Source organism: Oncorhynchus nerka, linkage group LG14 (assembly GCF_034236695.1).
Source record: "Oncorhynchus nerka isolate Pitt River linkage group LG14, Oner_Uvic_2.0, whole genome shotgun sequence".
NCBI lineage: Eukaryota > Metazoa > Chordata > Actinopteri > Salmoniformes > Salmonidae > Oncorhynchus > Oncorhynchus nerka.
The window spans coordinates 37,837,751-37,856,144 of NC_088409.1; the positions used below are offsets into that span (position 1 = coordinate 37,837,751).

Genomic DNA, 18,394 nt, shown 5'->3' on the forward strand with positions numbered 1-18,394 from the left:
ACCAGATGGCGCCTGAGTAAAAGCACATTGATCAGGGGTGAACAACTTCTGACTGTCCTCTAGGGCTGCATTCCTGGCTGTTTTTGTTTTTCTCCTAACTGATAAATTAGTACACACCCTGGGGAATCAGTGATATTAACTGTCAATGGTGTGTGCAATGCACACATTTGCCTTCCCAGAGTTAAGGCAGTTTAAATGAAAATGTTTATAAAATGATTTGGTTAGTGATTCACATTTCTCTGATACGTTCATATTTTCAGTAGTTTTGTGTAGAGGGGATTTACCAATTGATCAAAGTTATGAAAAATGTTGAATGTAAGATTTTAACCAACCTGAAACAGTTCATTTAATTATCACAAGAAGACTAGCCATCATGATCACATAACTGTATGAGTTCTATTATCAACTCACACGTAGGCAATACAGTCAGCCTTATCAATGAATCAGAGTTGTGACCCTGCCCACTTAATTAAACAGGCTATCTTCTCATTGGTTCATAAATGGCTCCACCTATCCTTCAGCTCTTGCAAACTATATATACCTAGTCACTGTACAGTACCTTATATAAAACAGGGTAATGAACAGAGCATTTTGAAGCATAATTCAGTCCAAATGGTTGTCCAAGTCAAACCCAGCTCACACCACTGCAGCAAGACAATTGAGGGAACTCAGCAAATAGTGGAAGCTAATATCTTATTACATGGGGCTGAAAATTTCGGGAAATCAGGTAGGTATGTGTTCTTGTCTTTGTGTTTAATATGCACCTTGCAATGTTCCCAGGGAGAGGTGTTGTTAACGAGTTATATGCTCTGCAGTCCTTCACTCAAAGGGCATTCAAGTGTCTGACATCTGACAATACTGTTTATCTGACGGAAGGTCTACCAATTTTTTTTATTGAATATTTTATTTAACCAGGTAGGCAAGTTGAGAACAAGTTCTCATTTACAACTGCGACCTGGCCAATATAAAGCAAAGCAGTGTAACACAGACAACAACACAGAGTTACACATGGAATAAACAATAAACATGTCAATGACACAGTAGAAAAAAGAAAGTCTATATACAAAAGGCATGAGGAGGTAGGCAATAAATAGGCCATAGGAGCGAATAATTACAATTTAGCAGATTAACACTGGAGTGATAAATGCCAGATGATGATGTGCAAGTAGAGATATACTGGTGTGCAAAAGAGAAGAAAAGTAAATAAAAACAGTATGGGGATGAAGTAGGTAGAGTGGGTGGGCTATTTACAATTGCATATTGTAAGGGAATTTATTTTCAGTGACCATGTACACTCAAAGTTCGTACGTGCAATTAAAATACATGTAGATTAAACTGTACACAACTTTTTGTCTTTTCCAGCGCTCACCGTCCGATTTATTACCAGAAGATTTATAGGCGAGTACGGTGAAATAGGTAAGCTTGCCAAATAAGTACATACATGTTGTGCGTAATGCTGACCATTTAATACATTATGATGTTTTTGATTTAATTCACATGTTTCTCCGTCAGAATCAATTCCTTCCTTATCCTTCAACATATTGGACTCGCTCTATCCACAGGTAAACACTCTTGGACTACCCAAATGTCGCCATTCATCATTACGCATTTGCCAATTTGTCATCGAACCATAGTGACAACTCATACGTCAAGTTTGTATGTGTTTTTATGACAGTGCAATAAGTGAGTCGATAAGTGAGAAACAACTTCAATGGGCAGACGGCTATCTCGGAATATTGCGTATTTTTCGAGAAATCCGCAGCTGAAACATACCAGGGTGTTTTGCTGGTGTTCCATGGACTGATAGATCTTATCTGAGAGTCGAGAGCTCTGCGGAAAGGTGCTGCGGGTATTAAAAGTATAGTGAGAAGCATGTCAGCTGTATTCGGGAAGAAACGTGCAGAGTAATCTACCACAGGATAGACTACATTATGCGCAATGAGATTTGGATAGTCAGAACATGTAGGTAGCTACACCGTTGGCAATTGAGAAAAATTGTCTATGGCAGGTTGTAGTGCAACTGCAGGTGCGGAGAGGGAACTTATTTGGGAGGTTTTCAGAAAGGAGAAATTGTTTATCTTGTAGAGTTACACTAAAGATTGAATTGCAGATGGAAGCAGTCATTCAATAATTTATTCTACTTTCTGAAGTTGAAAAGTAGGCTTACAGTACTGTTGATAAACTGTATGAGAAATCATGTGCACTTCCATCCTTCACTCAATATGTATTCAATGTGAAGCATGAACAGGAATCTGGAGTAGTTGACATCTGACAATACTGTTGATCTGATGGAAGTCCTACCCATTGCCAATTGTTAGGGAGTTTCTGTTCAGTGACAATGTACATTCAGTTCGTAAAATGTTGAAGGCTTGAAAGCGTGACAGCTTCAAAGGAATAGATGCACTATATGCATAAATTAACACTCACTCTAAGGCGTGAGAACAGGAACAGGATGTCCTGACAGGATGCCCAAATATGGGCATGCACACGTCATCCGGACATAGGGTCATAAATCAATAGTTTGACACGTGCCGTCTACTATTTTCTCTCTAATGTGGATAAAACTATTTAATTTCTGTGTAATAAATATTTGGGAAAAGTTATATGTTGTAATGTTCACCTTTATGCAATGCATGAAACATGAATGGGTTATTCTGGGAAAGTACATGTATGAGCTGAGTACTGTACTGTAGATGGGGAAATGGCACTTTATTTCACTCTTCATAACCTCAATACATTTCACCGCAGCAATACAAATGTTATTTATTTCTTGAATACAACCAATATTATGTTGATGCGTACTGTAGGACAATCTAAATGTGTCATGTATTATATGTTATGAAATATTAAATGTTATGACATTGTAATAAAGACATACACATTTTCTACTGTCTATTTGATGCTCATTCCTCAATCAACACATTCAACATCCTTCCATCATCCATATTTAGGCCAGTCCATATTCTACCTTTAATCATGACAAACTATGTTTCTCACGGCTACTTAGTGTAACAGAAAACAGAATGCGACATCAGGTTAGCACATCATTGAAGAATAGTTAGGTCTAATATATAATGGGGTGCAAGGTGTATAATGTCACATGATGCTCAGTTAGGAAACCAAAACAAATGTGGGTTGGCGTCTGTACATGAAGAAGAACGCCTGAATCTTTCAGTGACATACATTGACACATTTTGGATTCCAATGGACCGATCACAGATTATGTCTGCTGAGCTATGGCCCCCCTATGTGTACCCACAAACTAAAATCAACTAATAAGTCTTACACCTGGGCCTGCAAAGGGAGGCCATTTCTAGGACACTGGTGACTTCTTAGTGCTCTGTGGCCTCCACAACGGGTATTTCGACCTCTTCTATATCGGCCTTTTCTGAGTGCCCAGGGTTCAGGTACTGCAGGATGGGGTCTAGGAGGACCTCGACAGCCCAGGAGCGGCGACGCACGGTGCTGGTAGAAGGGAAGGCCAGGGTGTCCATCTCCTCCAGGCTGTCCTGCATCTGGCTGCCCTGGCGGTCATTGTGTGGGTTGTCCGGGGTTAGCCCGAGGGCTGGGGCATTGCCTCCACTGGATGAGCTCCTGCAGGAGCGGATTGACAGGCTCTTGCGTCTGAGTGGGCTGCCGTTTCCTTCGTCAAAGTAGTACTCAGTAGTCTCCACCTCGGGCACAACAGCACTGGACGAGCTCCTGCGGGAGCGGGGAGACATGCTCTGGTGTCTGGGTGGGCTCTCATCTTTTGCGTGTGCATTCTTCTCTGCGGTCTCCACCTCAGGTATAACGGTCTCGTCTGAGGATGGTTCAGAGCTCAGGTACTGGAGGATGGGGCCAAGGAGGACCTCGGCAGCCAAGGATCGGCGGCGCAAAGCACTGGTAGAAGAGACCTCCAGGATGTTGAACTCCACAGAGAGAGGCTCTTCATTCCGTATCTGGCTGCCCTGGCGGACGTTTGATGGGTTGCCAGCACTTGATGAGCTTCTGCGGGAGCGAACAGACAGGCTCTTGCATCTGGGTGGGCTCTCGTCTCTGGCTTCTGTGTGGTTCTTGGTGGTCTCCACCTCGGGTACAACAGGCTCGTCTGAGAGTGGCTCAGAGCTAATGTACTGGAGGATGGAACCTAGAAGGACATCGGCAGCCAAGGAGGGGTGACTCACAGTGCTGGTAGAATGAAGCTCTAGGGGGTCCAGCTCCAGAAAAAGAGGCTGGTCGTCTGGCTTCTGGCTGCCCCGGCGAGAGAGAGGTTGATCATCTGGCTTCTGGCTGCCCCGGCGAGAGAGAGGCTGGTCATCCAGGTTACCAGCACTTGATGAGCTTCTGTGGGAGTGGGCAGATAGGCTGTTGCATCTGGATGGGCTCACATCTCTTGCATCTGAGTAGTACTCAGTGCTCTCCACCTCGAGTGCCATGGCCTCATCTGAGACTTTCTCAGGGCTCAGGTCCTCAGTGGTCTCCACCTTGGGTATAATGGTCTTGTCCGAGGGTGTCTCAGAGCTCAGGTACTGGAGGATGGAGCCAAGGAGGACTTCGGCAGCCGAGGAGGGGCGAAGCACGGTGCTTGTAGAAGGGAGCTCCAGGGGGTCTAGCTCCAGAGAGAGAGGCTGATCCTCTGGCATCTGGCTGCCCCGGCGAGAGAGAGGCTGGTCATCAGGCTTCTGGCTGCCCCGGCGAGAGAGAGCCAGGTCGACAGGCTTCTGGCTGCCCTGGCGAGAGAGAGGCTGGTCATCGCCGTTGGCTGGGTTAGCCGGGGCTGGGTCGGGGACTGGGCTGGGGTCTGGGGGATTGATATTGCTGGATGAGCCCCTGCGTACTGAAGAGCGATGACACACAGCGATGGTTAAAGGGAGATCCAGGTCCTTGAGCTCCAGAGATAGAGTCTGGTCATCCTGCTTCTGGCTGCCATGGCTGCTGTTGGGCGATTTGGCTGGGGCTGGACTGGGGGCACTGGTTGAGCCCCTTTGGGAGCGGGCATACGAGCTTGTGCGTTTGTGTGGGCGGCCGTCCATGGCCTTGAGAAAGAGGCTATTGGCAGAACTGCGGCGAGTGGTGTCAGAGGACATGGATTCCTGGTGGTTGAGGAAGTCATCCACATCCTGATCACTTGGCTGCTGGAGCTGAGACAGAGACAGAGATAGAGAGAGAAAGAGAGACAGACAGAGAGACAGAGAGAGAGACAGAGAGAGAAAGCGACCGAGATAAAAGGTGGGGGTACACAGGGGATTAAGACTGTGGGGAATATACATACAGAGCGACATATAAGGGCAAATAAAGGAGAGATTAGACGAGGGGAGATGATACAAAGAGGAAGGTTAAGTAACCTAGTAAGGAAGGGTGCAACTATAATCTAGAATGCTCACCATGTTGTAGAGAGGGGTGCTGTTGACCAGCAGCTGTAGTAGGATCTTGCCCAGCTCCTGCAGGTCAGCCACCACAAGCTGCACCTGAGCAGGCAGTCCCAACAGCTGCTTGACGGGCCCCAGTTCAGCCAGGACCCGTACCTGGGCCTTCAGCTGGTCCAGGGCCAGCCTCCTCACGACCTCTAGACGCAACACCTGGTATACGTAGAGCAGCTGCAGTCTCTGGAGCACAGAGCCTACCACCTCCAGCAACCTGCTCAGGCCGATCTGATGATACAATGATAAGGCACTTAGCTGAAGACTGACAGACTTATAATGGCAGTTACAGTTGAAGTCAGAAGTTTACATACACCTCAGCCAAATACATTTAAACTCAGTTTTTCACAATTCCTGACATCCTAGTAAAGATTCCCTGTTTTAGGTCAGTTAGGAACACCACTTTTTTTTAAGAATGTGAAATGTCAGAATAATAGTAGAGAAAATGATTTATTTCATTCATCACATTCCCTGTGGATCAGAAGTTTGGTAGCATTGCCTTTAAATTGTTTAACTTGGGTCAAACGTTTCGGGTAGCCTTCCACAACCTTCCCACAATAAGTTGGATGGGTGATTTTGGCCCATTCCTCCTCACAGAGCAGGTGTAACCCCGGTCAACAGCACTGCACCCCCAACAGCAACTCGCCCAAGCATTCCCCATTTCTCCTTCTCCCAAATCCGTTCAGCTGATGTTCTGAAAGAGCTGCAAAATCTGGACCCCTACAAATCAGCCGGGCTAGACAATCTGGACCCTTTCTTTCTAAAATTATCTGCCAAAATTGTTGCCACCCCTATTACTAGCCTGTTCAACCTCTCTTTCGTGTCGTCTGAGATTCCCAAAGATTGGAAAGCAGCTGCGGTCATCCCCCTCTTCAAAGGGGGAGACACTCTTGACCCAAACTGCTACAGACCTATATCTATCCTACCATGCCTTTCTAAGGTCTTCGAAAGCCAAGTCAACAAACAGATTACCGACCATTTCGAATCTCACCATACCTTCTCTGCTATGCAATCTGGTTTCAGAGCTGGTCATGGGTGCACCTCAGCCACGCTCAAGGTCCTAAACGATATCTTAACCGCCATCGATAAGAAACATTACTGTGCAGCCTTATTCATTGATCTGGCCAAGGCTTTCGACTCTGTCAATCACCACATCCTCATCGGCAGACTCGACAGCCTTGGTTTCTCAAATGATTGCCTCGCCTGGTTCACCAACTACTTCTCTGATAGAGTTCAGTGTGTCAAATCGGAGGGTCTGCTGTCCGGACCTCTGGCAGTCTCTATGGGGGTGCCACAGGGTTCAATTCTTGGACCGACTCTCTTCTCTGTATACATCAATGAGGTCGCTCTTGCTGCTGGTGAGTCTCTGATCCACCTCTACGCAGACGACACCATTCTGTATACTTCTGGCCCTTCTTTGGACACTGTGTTAACAACCCTCCAGGCAAGCTTCAATGCCATACAACTCTCCTTCCGTGGCCTCCAATTGCTCTTAAATACAAGTCAAACTAAATGCATGCTCTTCAATCGATCGCTACCTGCACCTACCCGCCTGTCCAACATCACTACTCTGGACGGCTCTGACTTAGAATACGTGGACAACTACAAATACTTAGGTGTCTGGTTAGACTGTAAACTCTCCTTCCAGACCCATATCAAACATCTCCAATCCAAAGTTAAATCTAGAATTGGCTTCCTATTTCGCAACAAAGCATCCTTCACTCATGCTGCCAAACATACCCTTGTAAAACTGACCATCCTACCAATCCTCGACTTTGGCGATGTCATTTACAAAATAGCCTCCAATACCCTACTCAAAAAATTGGATGCAGTCTATCACAGTGCAATCCGTTTTGTCACCAAAGCCCCATATACTACCCACCATTGCGACCTGTACGCTATCGTTGGCTGGCCCTCGCTTCATACTCGTCGCCAAACCCACTGGCACCATGTCATCTACAAGATCCTGCTAGGTAAAGTCCCCCCTTATCTCAGCTCGCTGGTCACCATAGCATCTCCCACCTGTAGCACACGCTCCAGCAGGTATATCTCTCTAGTCACCCCCAAAACCAATTCTGTCTTTGGCCGCCTCTCCTTCCAGTTCTCTGCTGCCAATGACTGGAACGAACTACAAAAATCTCTGAAACTATAAACACTTATCTCCCTCACTAGCTTTAAGCACCAACTGTCAGAGCAGCTCACAGGTTACTGCACCTGTACATAGCCCACCTATAATTTAGCCCAAACAACTACCTCTTTCCCAACTGTATTTAATTAATTAATTTATTTTGCTCCTTTGCACCCCATTATTTTTATTTCTACTTTGCACATTCTTCCATTGCAAAACTACCATTCCAGTGTTTTACTTGCTATATTGTATTTACTTTGCCACCATGGCCTTTTTTGCCTTTACCTCCCTTCTCACCTCATTTGCTCACATCGTATATAGACTTGTTTATACTGTATTATTGACTGTATGTTTGTTTTACTCCATGTGTAACTCTGTGTCGTTGTATCTGTCGAACTGCTTTGCTTTATCTTGGCCAGGTCGCAATTGGTAAATGAGAACTTGTTCTCAACTTGCCTACCTGGTTAAATAAAGGTGAAATAAATAAAATAAAAACTGAGTCAGGTTTGTAGGCCTCCTTGCTTGCACACACTTTTTCAGTTCTGCCCACAAATGTTCTATAGGATTGAGGTCAGGGCTTTATGATGGCCACTCCAATACCTTGACTTTGTTGTCCTTAAGCCATTTTGCCACAACTTTGGAAGTATGCTTAGGGTCATAGTCAATTTGGAAGACCAATTTGCAACCAAGCTTTAACTTCCTGACTGACGTCTTGAGATGTTGCTTCAATATATCCACATAATTTTCTTTCCTCGTGATGTCATCTATTTTGTGAAGTGCACCAGTCCCTCCTGCAGCAAAGACCCCCACAACATGATGCTGCCACCCCGTGCTTCACGGTTGGGATGATGTTCTTCGGCTTGCAAGCCTCCCCCTTTTCCCTCCAAACATAACGATGGTCATTATGGCCAAACAGTTGTATTTTTGTTTCATCAGACCAGAGGACATTTCTCCAAAAAGTACAATCTTTGTCCCCATGTGCAGTTGCAAACCGTAGTCTGGCTGTAACGGCTGTTGGAAGGAGAGGACCAATGTGCAGCAGGGTACGTGTTCATGGTAGATTTAATAAAGAAACTGAACACAAGAACAAAAAAAACAACAAAGTGGAACAAACAAAACAGTTCTGTCTGGTGCAGACACACAAAGACAGAAAACAACGACCCATAAACACAGGTGGGAACAGGCTACCTAAGTATGGTTCTCAATCAGAGACAACGATTGCCAGCTGCCTCTGATTGGGAACCATACCAGGCCAAACACATAGAAATACAAAACCTAGACTACAAAACATAGAATGCCCACCCCAACTCATGCCCTGACCAAACTAAAACAGAGACATAAAAAAGGAACTAAGGTCAGGACTTGACACTGGCTTTTTTATGGCGATTCTGGAGCAGTGGCTTCTTCCATGCTGAGCGGCCTTTCAGGTTATATCGATATAGGACTCGTTTTACTGTGGATATAGATACTTTTGTACCTGTTTCCTCCAGGATCTTCACAAGGTCCTTTGCTGTTGTTCTGGGATTGATTTGCACTTTTCACACCAAAGTACGTTCATCTCTAGGAGACAGAACACGTCTCCTTCCTGAGCGGTATGATGGCTGCGTAGTCCCACAGTGTTGATACTTGCGTACTATTGTTTGTACAGATGAACGTGGTACCTTCAGGCGTTTGGAAATTGCTCCCAAGGATGAACCAGACTTGTGGAGGTCTACAATTTTTTTTTTGAGGTCTTGACTGATATCTTTTGATTTTCCCATGATGTCAAGCAAAGAGGCACTGAGTTTGAAGGTAGGCCTTGAAATGCATCCACAGGTACACCTCCAATTGACTCAAATTATGTCAATTAGCCTATCAGAAGATTCTAAAGCCATGACATCATTTTCTGTTTAAAGGCACAGTCAACTGAGTGTATGTAAACTTCTGAACACTGGAATTGTGATACTGTGAGTTATAAGTGAAATAATCTTCCTGTAAACAATTGTTGGAAAAATGACTTGTGTCATGCACAAAGTAGATGTCCTAATCGACTTGCCAAAACTGTAGTTTGTTAACAAGAAATTTGTGGAGTGGTTGAAAAACAAGTTTTAATGACTCCAACCAAGTGTATGTACATTTCTGACTTCCAACTGTATATGAATTTCATCTTTGGGGAAATTGTTGAAGGACCCTTTAAAGCGATTTCTCGCCACTATTTGTGAAGTTGAAAAAACAAACATGACAAACTGACAGTCACTGTAAAACTAGTCATTTAGCCATAAAAAGCAACCAATGTCCGTCCACTGCCAAGAGGATGTCATCTGACCTGGAGGACACTTGAATATGACCGTTGATGAAATGCGTCATTCTTTTTCCATCTGTTCTCTTCTGCATTATAAGATCTGACATATCACATCACTTGTGATGCCTGGCAGCGTAACTTGTTTACCGCAGCAGTAACGTGGAACTAGAAGCAGATCAAATCACACCATCCTCCAGGCTTTTACATGTGAGCTTGTAGTGCGGATCAACAGCTCCAGATAGGCAAACACATTTTACCAAGTCTCTAGAACTAGGCCAAAAGTACCACAGTTTTGGTGGGGAAGACAACAAGTGGTGGGAGAGGTATTTGGGTCAGCTAAGTGACAGACTATCCCCTTGTGTTCCTGCTGTGTGAAACCAAACCAAGGATTCTGGTGAGGCCTGGGGACAGACTCAGGGCAAACGTAACAATGCAGCATGGTACCTGCTGCCAAATTTCATCAATGTAGGACATCTGAGGACACCACACACACACACGCAATCGCTGTCTCACACACTCGATTCTGTCCCAGTGCCTCAGTCTCTATGGGAGAGTGTGCAGGAGCATTAATGAGGGTGTTTGTCTGATGAGGCCGACCCTCATTGGTGGGCTTTCAGCACCAGCCTATTCTTCTCTCTCTCAAGCCAGCAGCCTGCAGCAGCAGTTAGGGTCATTTACAGTGCCTTGCGAAAGTATTCGGCCCCCTTGAACTTTGCGACCTTTTGCCACATTTCAGGCTTCAAACATAAAGATATAAAACTGTATTTTTTTGGGAAGAATCAACAACAAGTGGGACACAATCATGAAGTGAAACGACATTTATTGGATATTTCAAACTTTTTTAACAAATCAAAAATTGAAAAATTGGGCGTGCAAAATTATTCAGCCCCCTTAAGTTAATACTTTGTAGCGCCACCTTTTGCTGCAATTACAGCTGTATGTCGCTTGGGGTATGTCTCTATCAGTTTTGCACATCGAGAGTCTGAATTTTTTTCCCATTCCTCCTTGCAAAACAGCTCGAGCTCAGTGAGGTTGGATGGAGAGCATTTGTGAACAGCAGTTTTCAGTTCTTTCCACAGATTCTCGATTGGATTCAGGTCTGGACTTTGACTTGGCCATTCTAACACCTGGATATGTTTATTTTTGAACCATTCCATTGTAGATTTTGCTTTATGTTTTGGATCATTGTCTTGTTGGAAGACAAATCTCCGTCCCAGTCTCAGGTCTTTTGCAGACTCCATCAGGTTTTCTTCCAGAATGGTCCTGTATTTGGCTCCATCCATCTTCCCATCAATTTTAACCATCTTCCCTGTCCCTGCTGAAGAAAAGCAGGCCCAAACCATGATGCTGCCACCACCATGTTTGACAGTGGGGATGGTGTGTTCAGGGTGATGAGCTGTGTTGCTTTTACGCCAAACATAATGTTTTGCATTGTTGCCAAAAAGTTCAATTTTGGTTTCATCTGACCAGAGCACCTTCTTCCACATGTTTGGTGTGTCTCCCAGGTGGCTTGTGGCAAACTTTAAACAACACTTTTTATGGATATCTTTAAGAAATGGCTTTCTTCTTGCCACTCTTCCATAAAGGCCAGATTTGTGCAATATACAACTGATTGTTGTCCTATGGACAGAGTCTCCCACCTCAGCTGTAGATCTCTGCAGTTCATCCAGAGTGATCATGGGCCTCTTGGCTGCATCTCTGATCAGTCTTCTCCTTGTATGAGCTGAAAGTTTAGAGGGACGTCCAGGTCTTGGTAGATTTGCAGTGGTCTGACACTCCTTCCATTTAAATATTATCGCTTGCACAGTGCTCCTTGGGATGTTTAAAGCTTGGGAAATCTTTTTGTATCCAAATCCGGCTTTAAACTTCTTCACAACAGTATCTCGGACCTGCCTGGTGTGTTCCTTGTTCTTCATGATGCTCTCTGCGCTTTTAACGGACCTCTGAGACTATCACAGTGCAGGTGCATTTATACGGAGACTTGATTACACACAGGTGGATTGTATTTATCATCATTAGTCATTTAGGTCAACATTTGATCATTCAGAGATCCTCACTGAACTTCTGGAGAGAGTTTGCTGCACTGAAAGTAAAGGGGCTGAATAATTTTGCACGCCCAATTTTTCAGTTTTTGATTTGTTAAAAAAGTTTGAAATATCCAATAAATGTCGTTCCACTTCATGATTGTGTCCCACTTGTTGTTGATTCTTCCCAAAAAAATACAGTTTATATCTTTATGTTTGAAGACTGAAATGTGGCAAAAGGTCGCAAAGTTCAAGGGGGCCGAATACTTTCGCAAGGCACTCGGGACTCAGGTCGTTCCATCACAGCACATTACAAGAGGTTCAAGCAAAGAGGCTGCTGGAAACCCTATAGTTGTAAGGAAAAACATATAATATCTCTACGAAAATGCATGAAACATTTCCTAGTGTTACTGTTCATTTTTATATTTTTTTATTCAGTAACTACTTTGACAGCTTCGCTATACACCCAATTTTAGGTCACTGAACCGAACCATAAACCTAAAAATGTATGTATTATAAAACAATCCATTGAAATTCTAGTAGTTATTCTTCTCAATGTTCATCCTCTTTCCTAAAAGCCTCCTTGAGGTGACCCATATAGTGACCGTGTTATTGAAAATATCCCCCAATTTCAACTGACCTAAACCCAGCTTGAGCTTCATATCGACAGTAAGCCTCACAATGAATGAATTTCTAAACATGCCACCATAGTGTTTTTTGTTAGTTTCCGCAACTCTTGCATTCAGAGAGCTGTGTATGTTTACCGTCTGTGTCTTATTGGTCCATCAAAGTCTTGCCCCCCAGCCCTCATATCTCCTCATCGCTCTGTGTGTTTGTCTGTCTGAGTGTGTGCTGCAGGGGCAGTGGTAGGCTCTAAAGCTCACATAGGCCAAATCCCACAGGGACCATTCTCAGGACGGGAGGTAGCTTAGTGGTTAGAGTGCTGGGCCAGTACCTGAAAGGTTGCTGGATCGACTCTCTGAGCTGACAAGGTCAAATCTGTCTTTCTGCCCATGAACAAGGCAGTTAACCCACTGTTCCCCAGTAGGCTGTCATTCTAAATAAGAATTTGTTCTTAACTGACTTGCCTAGTTAAATAAAGGTTAAATATACATATTTTTAATCTTTGTCCCTTTCAAGTTGTTAATTTGGATGGCTGTGGTGCCATTGTCATGATGCTTTTCATGTTGACGTACTATGTATCTCTTGTGGACATTTTTGTTGCAGATTTCATGTCCCTTTCTATCCCTTTCCCTGTGCATGCTCAAAATAAATTCTTCAAAAGATAACAAGGATAACAAAAACGTTTTATGTGAACTATCTAGCCCTCTATTCAAATGTTGTCACCTCGCTTGTCTCATAAGCTTTCCCTCCCCTCCCTCCCCTCCTTCTGTCCTAGGCCATAGAGTCTGCTATTGCCCCAGGAGATTTGAGTCTGCTACATCTTAATGATGGTTCTCCGTGCTCAGAACTCTGTTCCCAAGTAAGGGCTGAGCCCCAGCCCTCTGCTCATGTAGACAGGAAATGCAGGGAGTGCCCTAGAGCCTTCACAGAGAGCACTGACCATGTCTCTGGGCACGTAGTCTGCTTCTATTTAACCCGAACCCAATAAAGGCAGACAGAGACAGGTGAGGATGTTGTGTTGGTTAGAGAACCTCCCGAGCATCAAGTGATTACAGAGGAGGTCAACAAAGAGCAGCTGAGGTGCTGCCTGAAAATGCTATGTTTTATTCATCCATTTAAAGTTATTCTGTTGTGTTGTTATTTTATCATTACATTGTTATTATCATTATGTTTTACTTTTAGTGTAAATTATTATATTGTCTGAATGTTAGACTATTTTAACTGTACATCTAAATGTCTTTAATACCTTGTTCGATTTTGTGCTGTACCCTGATTGAGTAAAGAGGAGGCGGTATAGTTTATCATGATCGATGCGAGGTCTGACAGCAATGAGGAACAGATTGGTGTGTGGAGGAAAACGAGAAGGAAGAGAAAGGTGTAAAAAACAGGGGAGTGAGACACGGAGGGTGGCAAAGGATGGGTGGTTCAGATGAATGTGTGAGAAAGGACGAAGAGGAGAGAGCAGATTGACCTGGGCTAGGACGTGATACGTGTAAAGCAAGAGGGCTGTAGTTGAGGCTACAGGCACAGCCATAGAGAGGGTTCTAGGTGATTCTCACCCTTTCGGTAGCATCCTGTAGCATCCCCATGGCCTGCTCCAGCCTGTTTCTGAGCTTCAGCAGGCGGTGGTACAGCTGCAGGCTCAGATAGAGCAGGAGGCCTCGGAACCGCGTCCACAACCCAGGCTCATCCTCCCCATCTTCATCCTCATACTGCTGTGTCCTCCTCTCCCAGTCTAGGCCTGGGGAACACACAGAGGCAAATCAAAAGACAAATATAGTGTGGTCAACTCAACAGAAAGATGTAGATGTGTCTTTGTTGCCAAAACCTGCCCTCGTAACTGTAGCGTCCAATATTCGAAGAAGACTGGACACAGCCATATTGACAGAGCGAGGTGTTAGGGACATATACTTCCCACTGGGAACACACTGGTTGAATCAACGTTGTTTCCACGTCATTTCAATGAAATGACGTTGAACCAATGTGGAGTAGACGTTGAATTGACGTCTGTGCCCAGTGGGTTACTAGTAGTTGGTTGTATTTGCATGGTAGGCTATGTGTCATTTCTTCCACACAGGCATCACAACTCCTTTCACCCCTTCCAAACACCTCTTCCCCCACACACAGAGCGTCATCAGTGTGACACACTGTCTGATCAACGCAGTCTATGCACTCTACAATTACACACTGTCTGATCAACGCAGTCTATGCACTCTACAATTACACACTGTCTGATCAACACAGTCTATGCACTCTACAATTACACACTGTCTGATCAACGCAGTCTATGCACTCTACAATTACACACTGTCTGATCAACACAGTCTATGCACTCTACAATTACACACCATCATCGAAAAACATGCTTGATTGTTTACATGTTGATGAACGATGAAAGGAAATAGAATTTACAAGCACACTTTATATTTCAAGTGAGGATATGAGTCACTATGACTTGATAATGTACTGCAATGTTACCAAGACAACAGTGCATCACATCAATCTGGTTGATTTGATCTGATTTCATGTTGATTTGATCTCCTTTACAGACAGCAGGATATCAATTATGCTCTATTTTAATTAGTTATTTATTATAATTTTTCTTATGATTAAAATATTTACAAAACAACACAAAAAAAACATTTGAAGAATCGTTTTTATTCTCAAATCTGTTATTATGGATGTCATTGTGTATTAGAACAGCCTCAAAACAAATTAGTAGGGACATTATCAAACACTTGAAGAGCATTAACAACCCCTGTGGTAAAGCTCAGAAAGCAGCAATAGGATGACCATGCAGATTGTGGTGTACACTGTATACTGTTACCTGATTTTAGACCAAAGACCTCATAAAGCATTCATGAATACACTTCAGCGGAAAGACAGCCTCCCAATCCACCATTCGACAAAGACTGTGTAAAGTGCACTAGCCCCTCCACTACCCTCCACCAAAACTCACGCAGTGTAGCCGTCAGGGGCATGTACTTGGCCATGGCCTCCTCTGAGCGCGTGAGGATGTCGTCCAGGCCCGAGGTGGCCATCTGACCCAGCTGTGACTCCTGCAGAGCCAGGAGGTAGTACCAGGTGGCATCGGTCAGCTTGTCCCAGCGCCCCTGTATCCCGTCCAGCTCATCATTCACACGCAGTTGCACGTCATCCAGGGTCAGAAAGAAGGCATCCTTCAGGTGACCCAATACCTGTGGGGAGGATGGGTGTGGAGGAGAGGAGGGTTGTAGGGAATAGGGTGATAAAGAAGTAGCAGGGTGTTGAGATAATGAAAGAAGTGAAAGATGGTGCGTGAAGTAAAAGGGGGAGGTGGGAGTGGTAGAATAGTTGTAGATGATAAGGTAGAAAGAAAGGGAGAGAGGCAGTTTGGAATTTAGAAAAAGGGAAAAAATAATCAGTCAGAGCAATAGTAGGATGTTATAAATGGAATCCATCCAACATGACTAATGATCAATAGCAGTAACCTTCCACATAGTCTAACGCCATTAAACTTAATGTCAATGTCAACTATTGAAACTCTGGTAATGCATCTAATAGACTATAAAGTGGTGTGAAAGGTCAGTTAATGCTGGAACAATCAGAATGTGTCTCCGATAACAGACCAGTCAGACAGCCTCACACACTGCATCATCACCCAGTGGGCCAGGCAGAACAGAAACAGAGAGAGAAGAGACCCACCTCCTCTGTAGACTGGTGCAGGACGGGAAAGTTCTTTTCCAGCTGGTCCAAGCCCATACAAGCATAGTTATTGACGACCTCAACTGCAATGTGAGGGATGGAAACCAAAAGTTAGAGTTATTTAGTGGTAGCAGTGGCATCCATGTTATTTACATTTTACATTTTATATTTGATGGCAGATGAGAGTTATAAGGCAATAGGGTATAATTAATCAGTAGAGTTTTCAGTATTCAGTGGACTCACTCTGGGGCTCCAGACTAAGTAGGAGGGGGGTGGCACGGAGAATGGCAGCCTGGGACGCATTACGCACCCCAATCTCAGCCACGCCCCCCACCACACCCAGGAGCGGGTAACGGCCTTTTACGTCCATGTAAACTGAAACAACAGTTTTCAGGGCGGAGTCGAAGAGCGGCAGACTAGCCACACGTTGCACGGCGTTGGCCTGGGGATAGAAGGACAATTTACTCCCTTGGAATCAAACGTTTAACCCCTGGTTATTATTTTTATATATTTTCCAGCTCACCTCAATGTAATGATTATTTGTGTACGACATGTCCTTTTCACCAATCCTGTAAAACAGAATATGTAGAAAGAGTGAATTACCTTAGTGACTGTCAGGCAAACACCTCATAGGGACACAGGGGGAAAAGCAGAATCTTTCCCACATCTGTTTCATAATTACTTCCTTATCTTGAATCTAACGTCTAATGTCTAATGTCTAGAATCTAATGTCAGCTGCTAGGGTGCCACAATGATATCAGTTGTTCTATGCTCCTAGCATGGAAATCTAGTTATCCCTTCAATGGGCGCTGACCATACCCAAGGAGGATGACAGTGAACAATGGGAGTCATGAAAGGGAATGAACTGTTCAGCAGTGCTGCAATGAAGAAACCATTTCAAACAATTCTGTAATTAATTTAAGTAACAGGAAGGAACTCAATAAATATTTACATAAACCAGAGGTCATCCATCCTTACATCCAGGTTTTAGTATGATCAAATATTAAGCCACAGCCTAGTGGTATTGACCAGAAACATAAACACAGAAAGCAATTCTGCTCACACTATCAAATTTAAAGGAAAATACTGAAAGACAAGAGAAATATATGCTTCGAATAAGATCAAGTAAGCAGAGCTTTGGATAGAATTACTGTCAATGATATATATACAAACTATATGCCAACATAGGCTACCACTAACACCTTGTTGTAGCCCAGGCTAATGATTCCATCTGCCGTAAGATTGACCAACTAGGTAGCCTTGCCTAGGAAAATAAGGAAACATTTCTTGAAGGCTGATAAAAACAATGGAATAACATTCTTACCTCAGATAATTGTAGTTTTAAAGATTTGAAATACAAACTCTTCTCCAAGTGTTTATGCAGCTTTGGCTTGCACAACTTTCAATTCAGCCTATCAACTCCTGAGCTTCCAGAGCCGTTCAGCACTAAATAAGTATCGCTGCTGAAGTGCACGGGTTATGACATCTTTTCAATTTGGAAAGGACACGCATGTGATCGAACTGCGAATCACATTTTTGCACTCATCAATTAGAGGAGCATAGCAAATTGACGGATACCTTGCTTCTGCATTGATATTTCATGCATATTATTAAAAGCAGCCTCTCTATGTATTTTTTTGTTGTTGCTTGTTTATAGCCTTGTACTGTTTGTAAAGTGCACGCTTGTTATTTCTCTTGTTCTGTGGTGGAATGTCTACAACAGTCACGATAACAGCTGAAAACACAGGTAGAAGGGTCAGCATTTGAACATCAGGTATTCCAAGTCTAAATTAAAGCCTAGGTCTACTACTTAGCCCTTCAAAAACTGTAGTAGAACCTTAATGTTGAAGTAGGGGCTTTTAATGTCCTATCCCTTGCAACAGTCACTGAATAAATAAATGAAACATTGCATAAGTGATTTGATTTCCAAAGCATCATTGGAAACACCATACACCGATTCAATCAGAAAACATGAATAGGCCTACAGGCACAAGATTGAGTCAACTTTCTGTGACTACTGAAATTATTCAGAGATGAAGTTGCTCACGGTCTTAAGAGGGATTGACCCTGACATAGTAGATGATGTTACAACTTTTGAAAAGATGTTGAAAGTATCTGAAAGCTTACTACAACCCTATTAGTCGTCTAGGTAGACTAATACATTGATTAGTGTCTAGATAAACATGGCCAACTATAGCTTTGCCACTTAACTCCATTACTTAGGGGTCCTGGTTGGTAGGCTAACATAACA

At 43.7% G+C, this 18,394-nt stretch overlaps 1 protein-coding gene and 1 pseudogene across 1 annotated transcript; one reads left to right on the forward strand and one right to left on the reverse strand.

The window, feature by feature from the left end:
• The first annotated feature begins 578 nt into the window (after positions 1-578).
• On the forward strand, positions 579-2,891 carry LOC115140977 (ras-related and estrogen-regulated growth inhibitor-like protein; annotated as a pseudogene).
• LOC115140976 (uncharacterized) lies at positions 2,689-17,573 on the reverse strand. Its single transcript, XM_029679517.2, has 8 exons — positions 17,468-17,573; positions 16,667-16,712; positions 16,387-16,585; positions 16,144-16,226; positions 15,419-15,656; positions 14,019-14,200; positions 5,367-5,633; positions 2,689-5,123 (listed from the first exon to the last, which is right to left on the reverse strand). Exons 2-8 carry the CDS (start codon positions 16,694-16,696, stop codon positions 3,333-3,335), a joined length of 2,790 nt encoding a protein of 929 aa, XP_029535377.2. The 5' UTR covers positions 16,697-16,712; positions 17,468-17,573; the 3' UTR covers positions 2,689-3,332.
• Positions 17,574-18,394: the final 821 nt, after the last annotated feature.

Bases quoted from the DNA above. Each gene is read 5' to 3' on its own strand.
- LOC115140976 (XM_029679517.2), bottom strand. From the start codon at position 16,696: ATGTCGTACACAAATAATCATTACATTGAG. The intron at 15,657-16,143 runs GTGGGTCTCTTC...TCCTCCCCACAG, and splicing joins TGCACCAGTCTACAGAGGAG to GTATTGGGTCACCTGAAGGA. The intron at 14,201-15,418 runs GTGAGTTTTGGT...TGTGTTCCCCAG, and splicing joins GCCCCTGACGGCTACACTGC to GCCTAGACTGGGAGAGGAGG.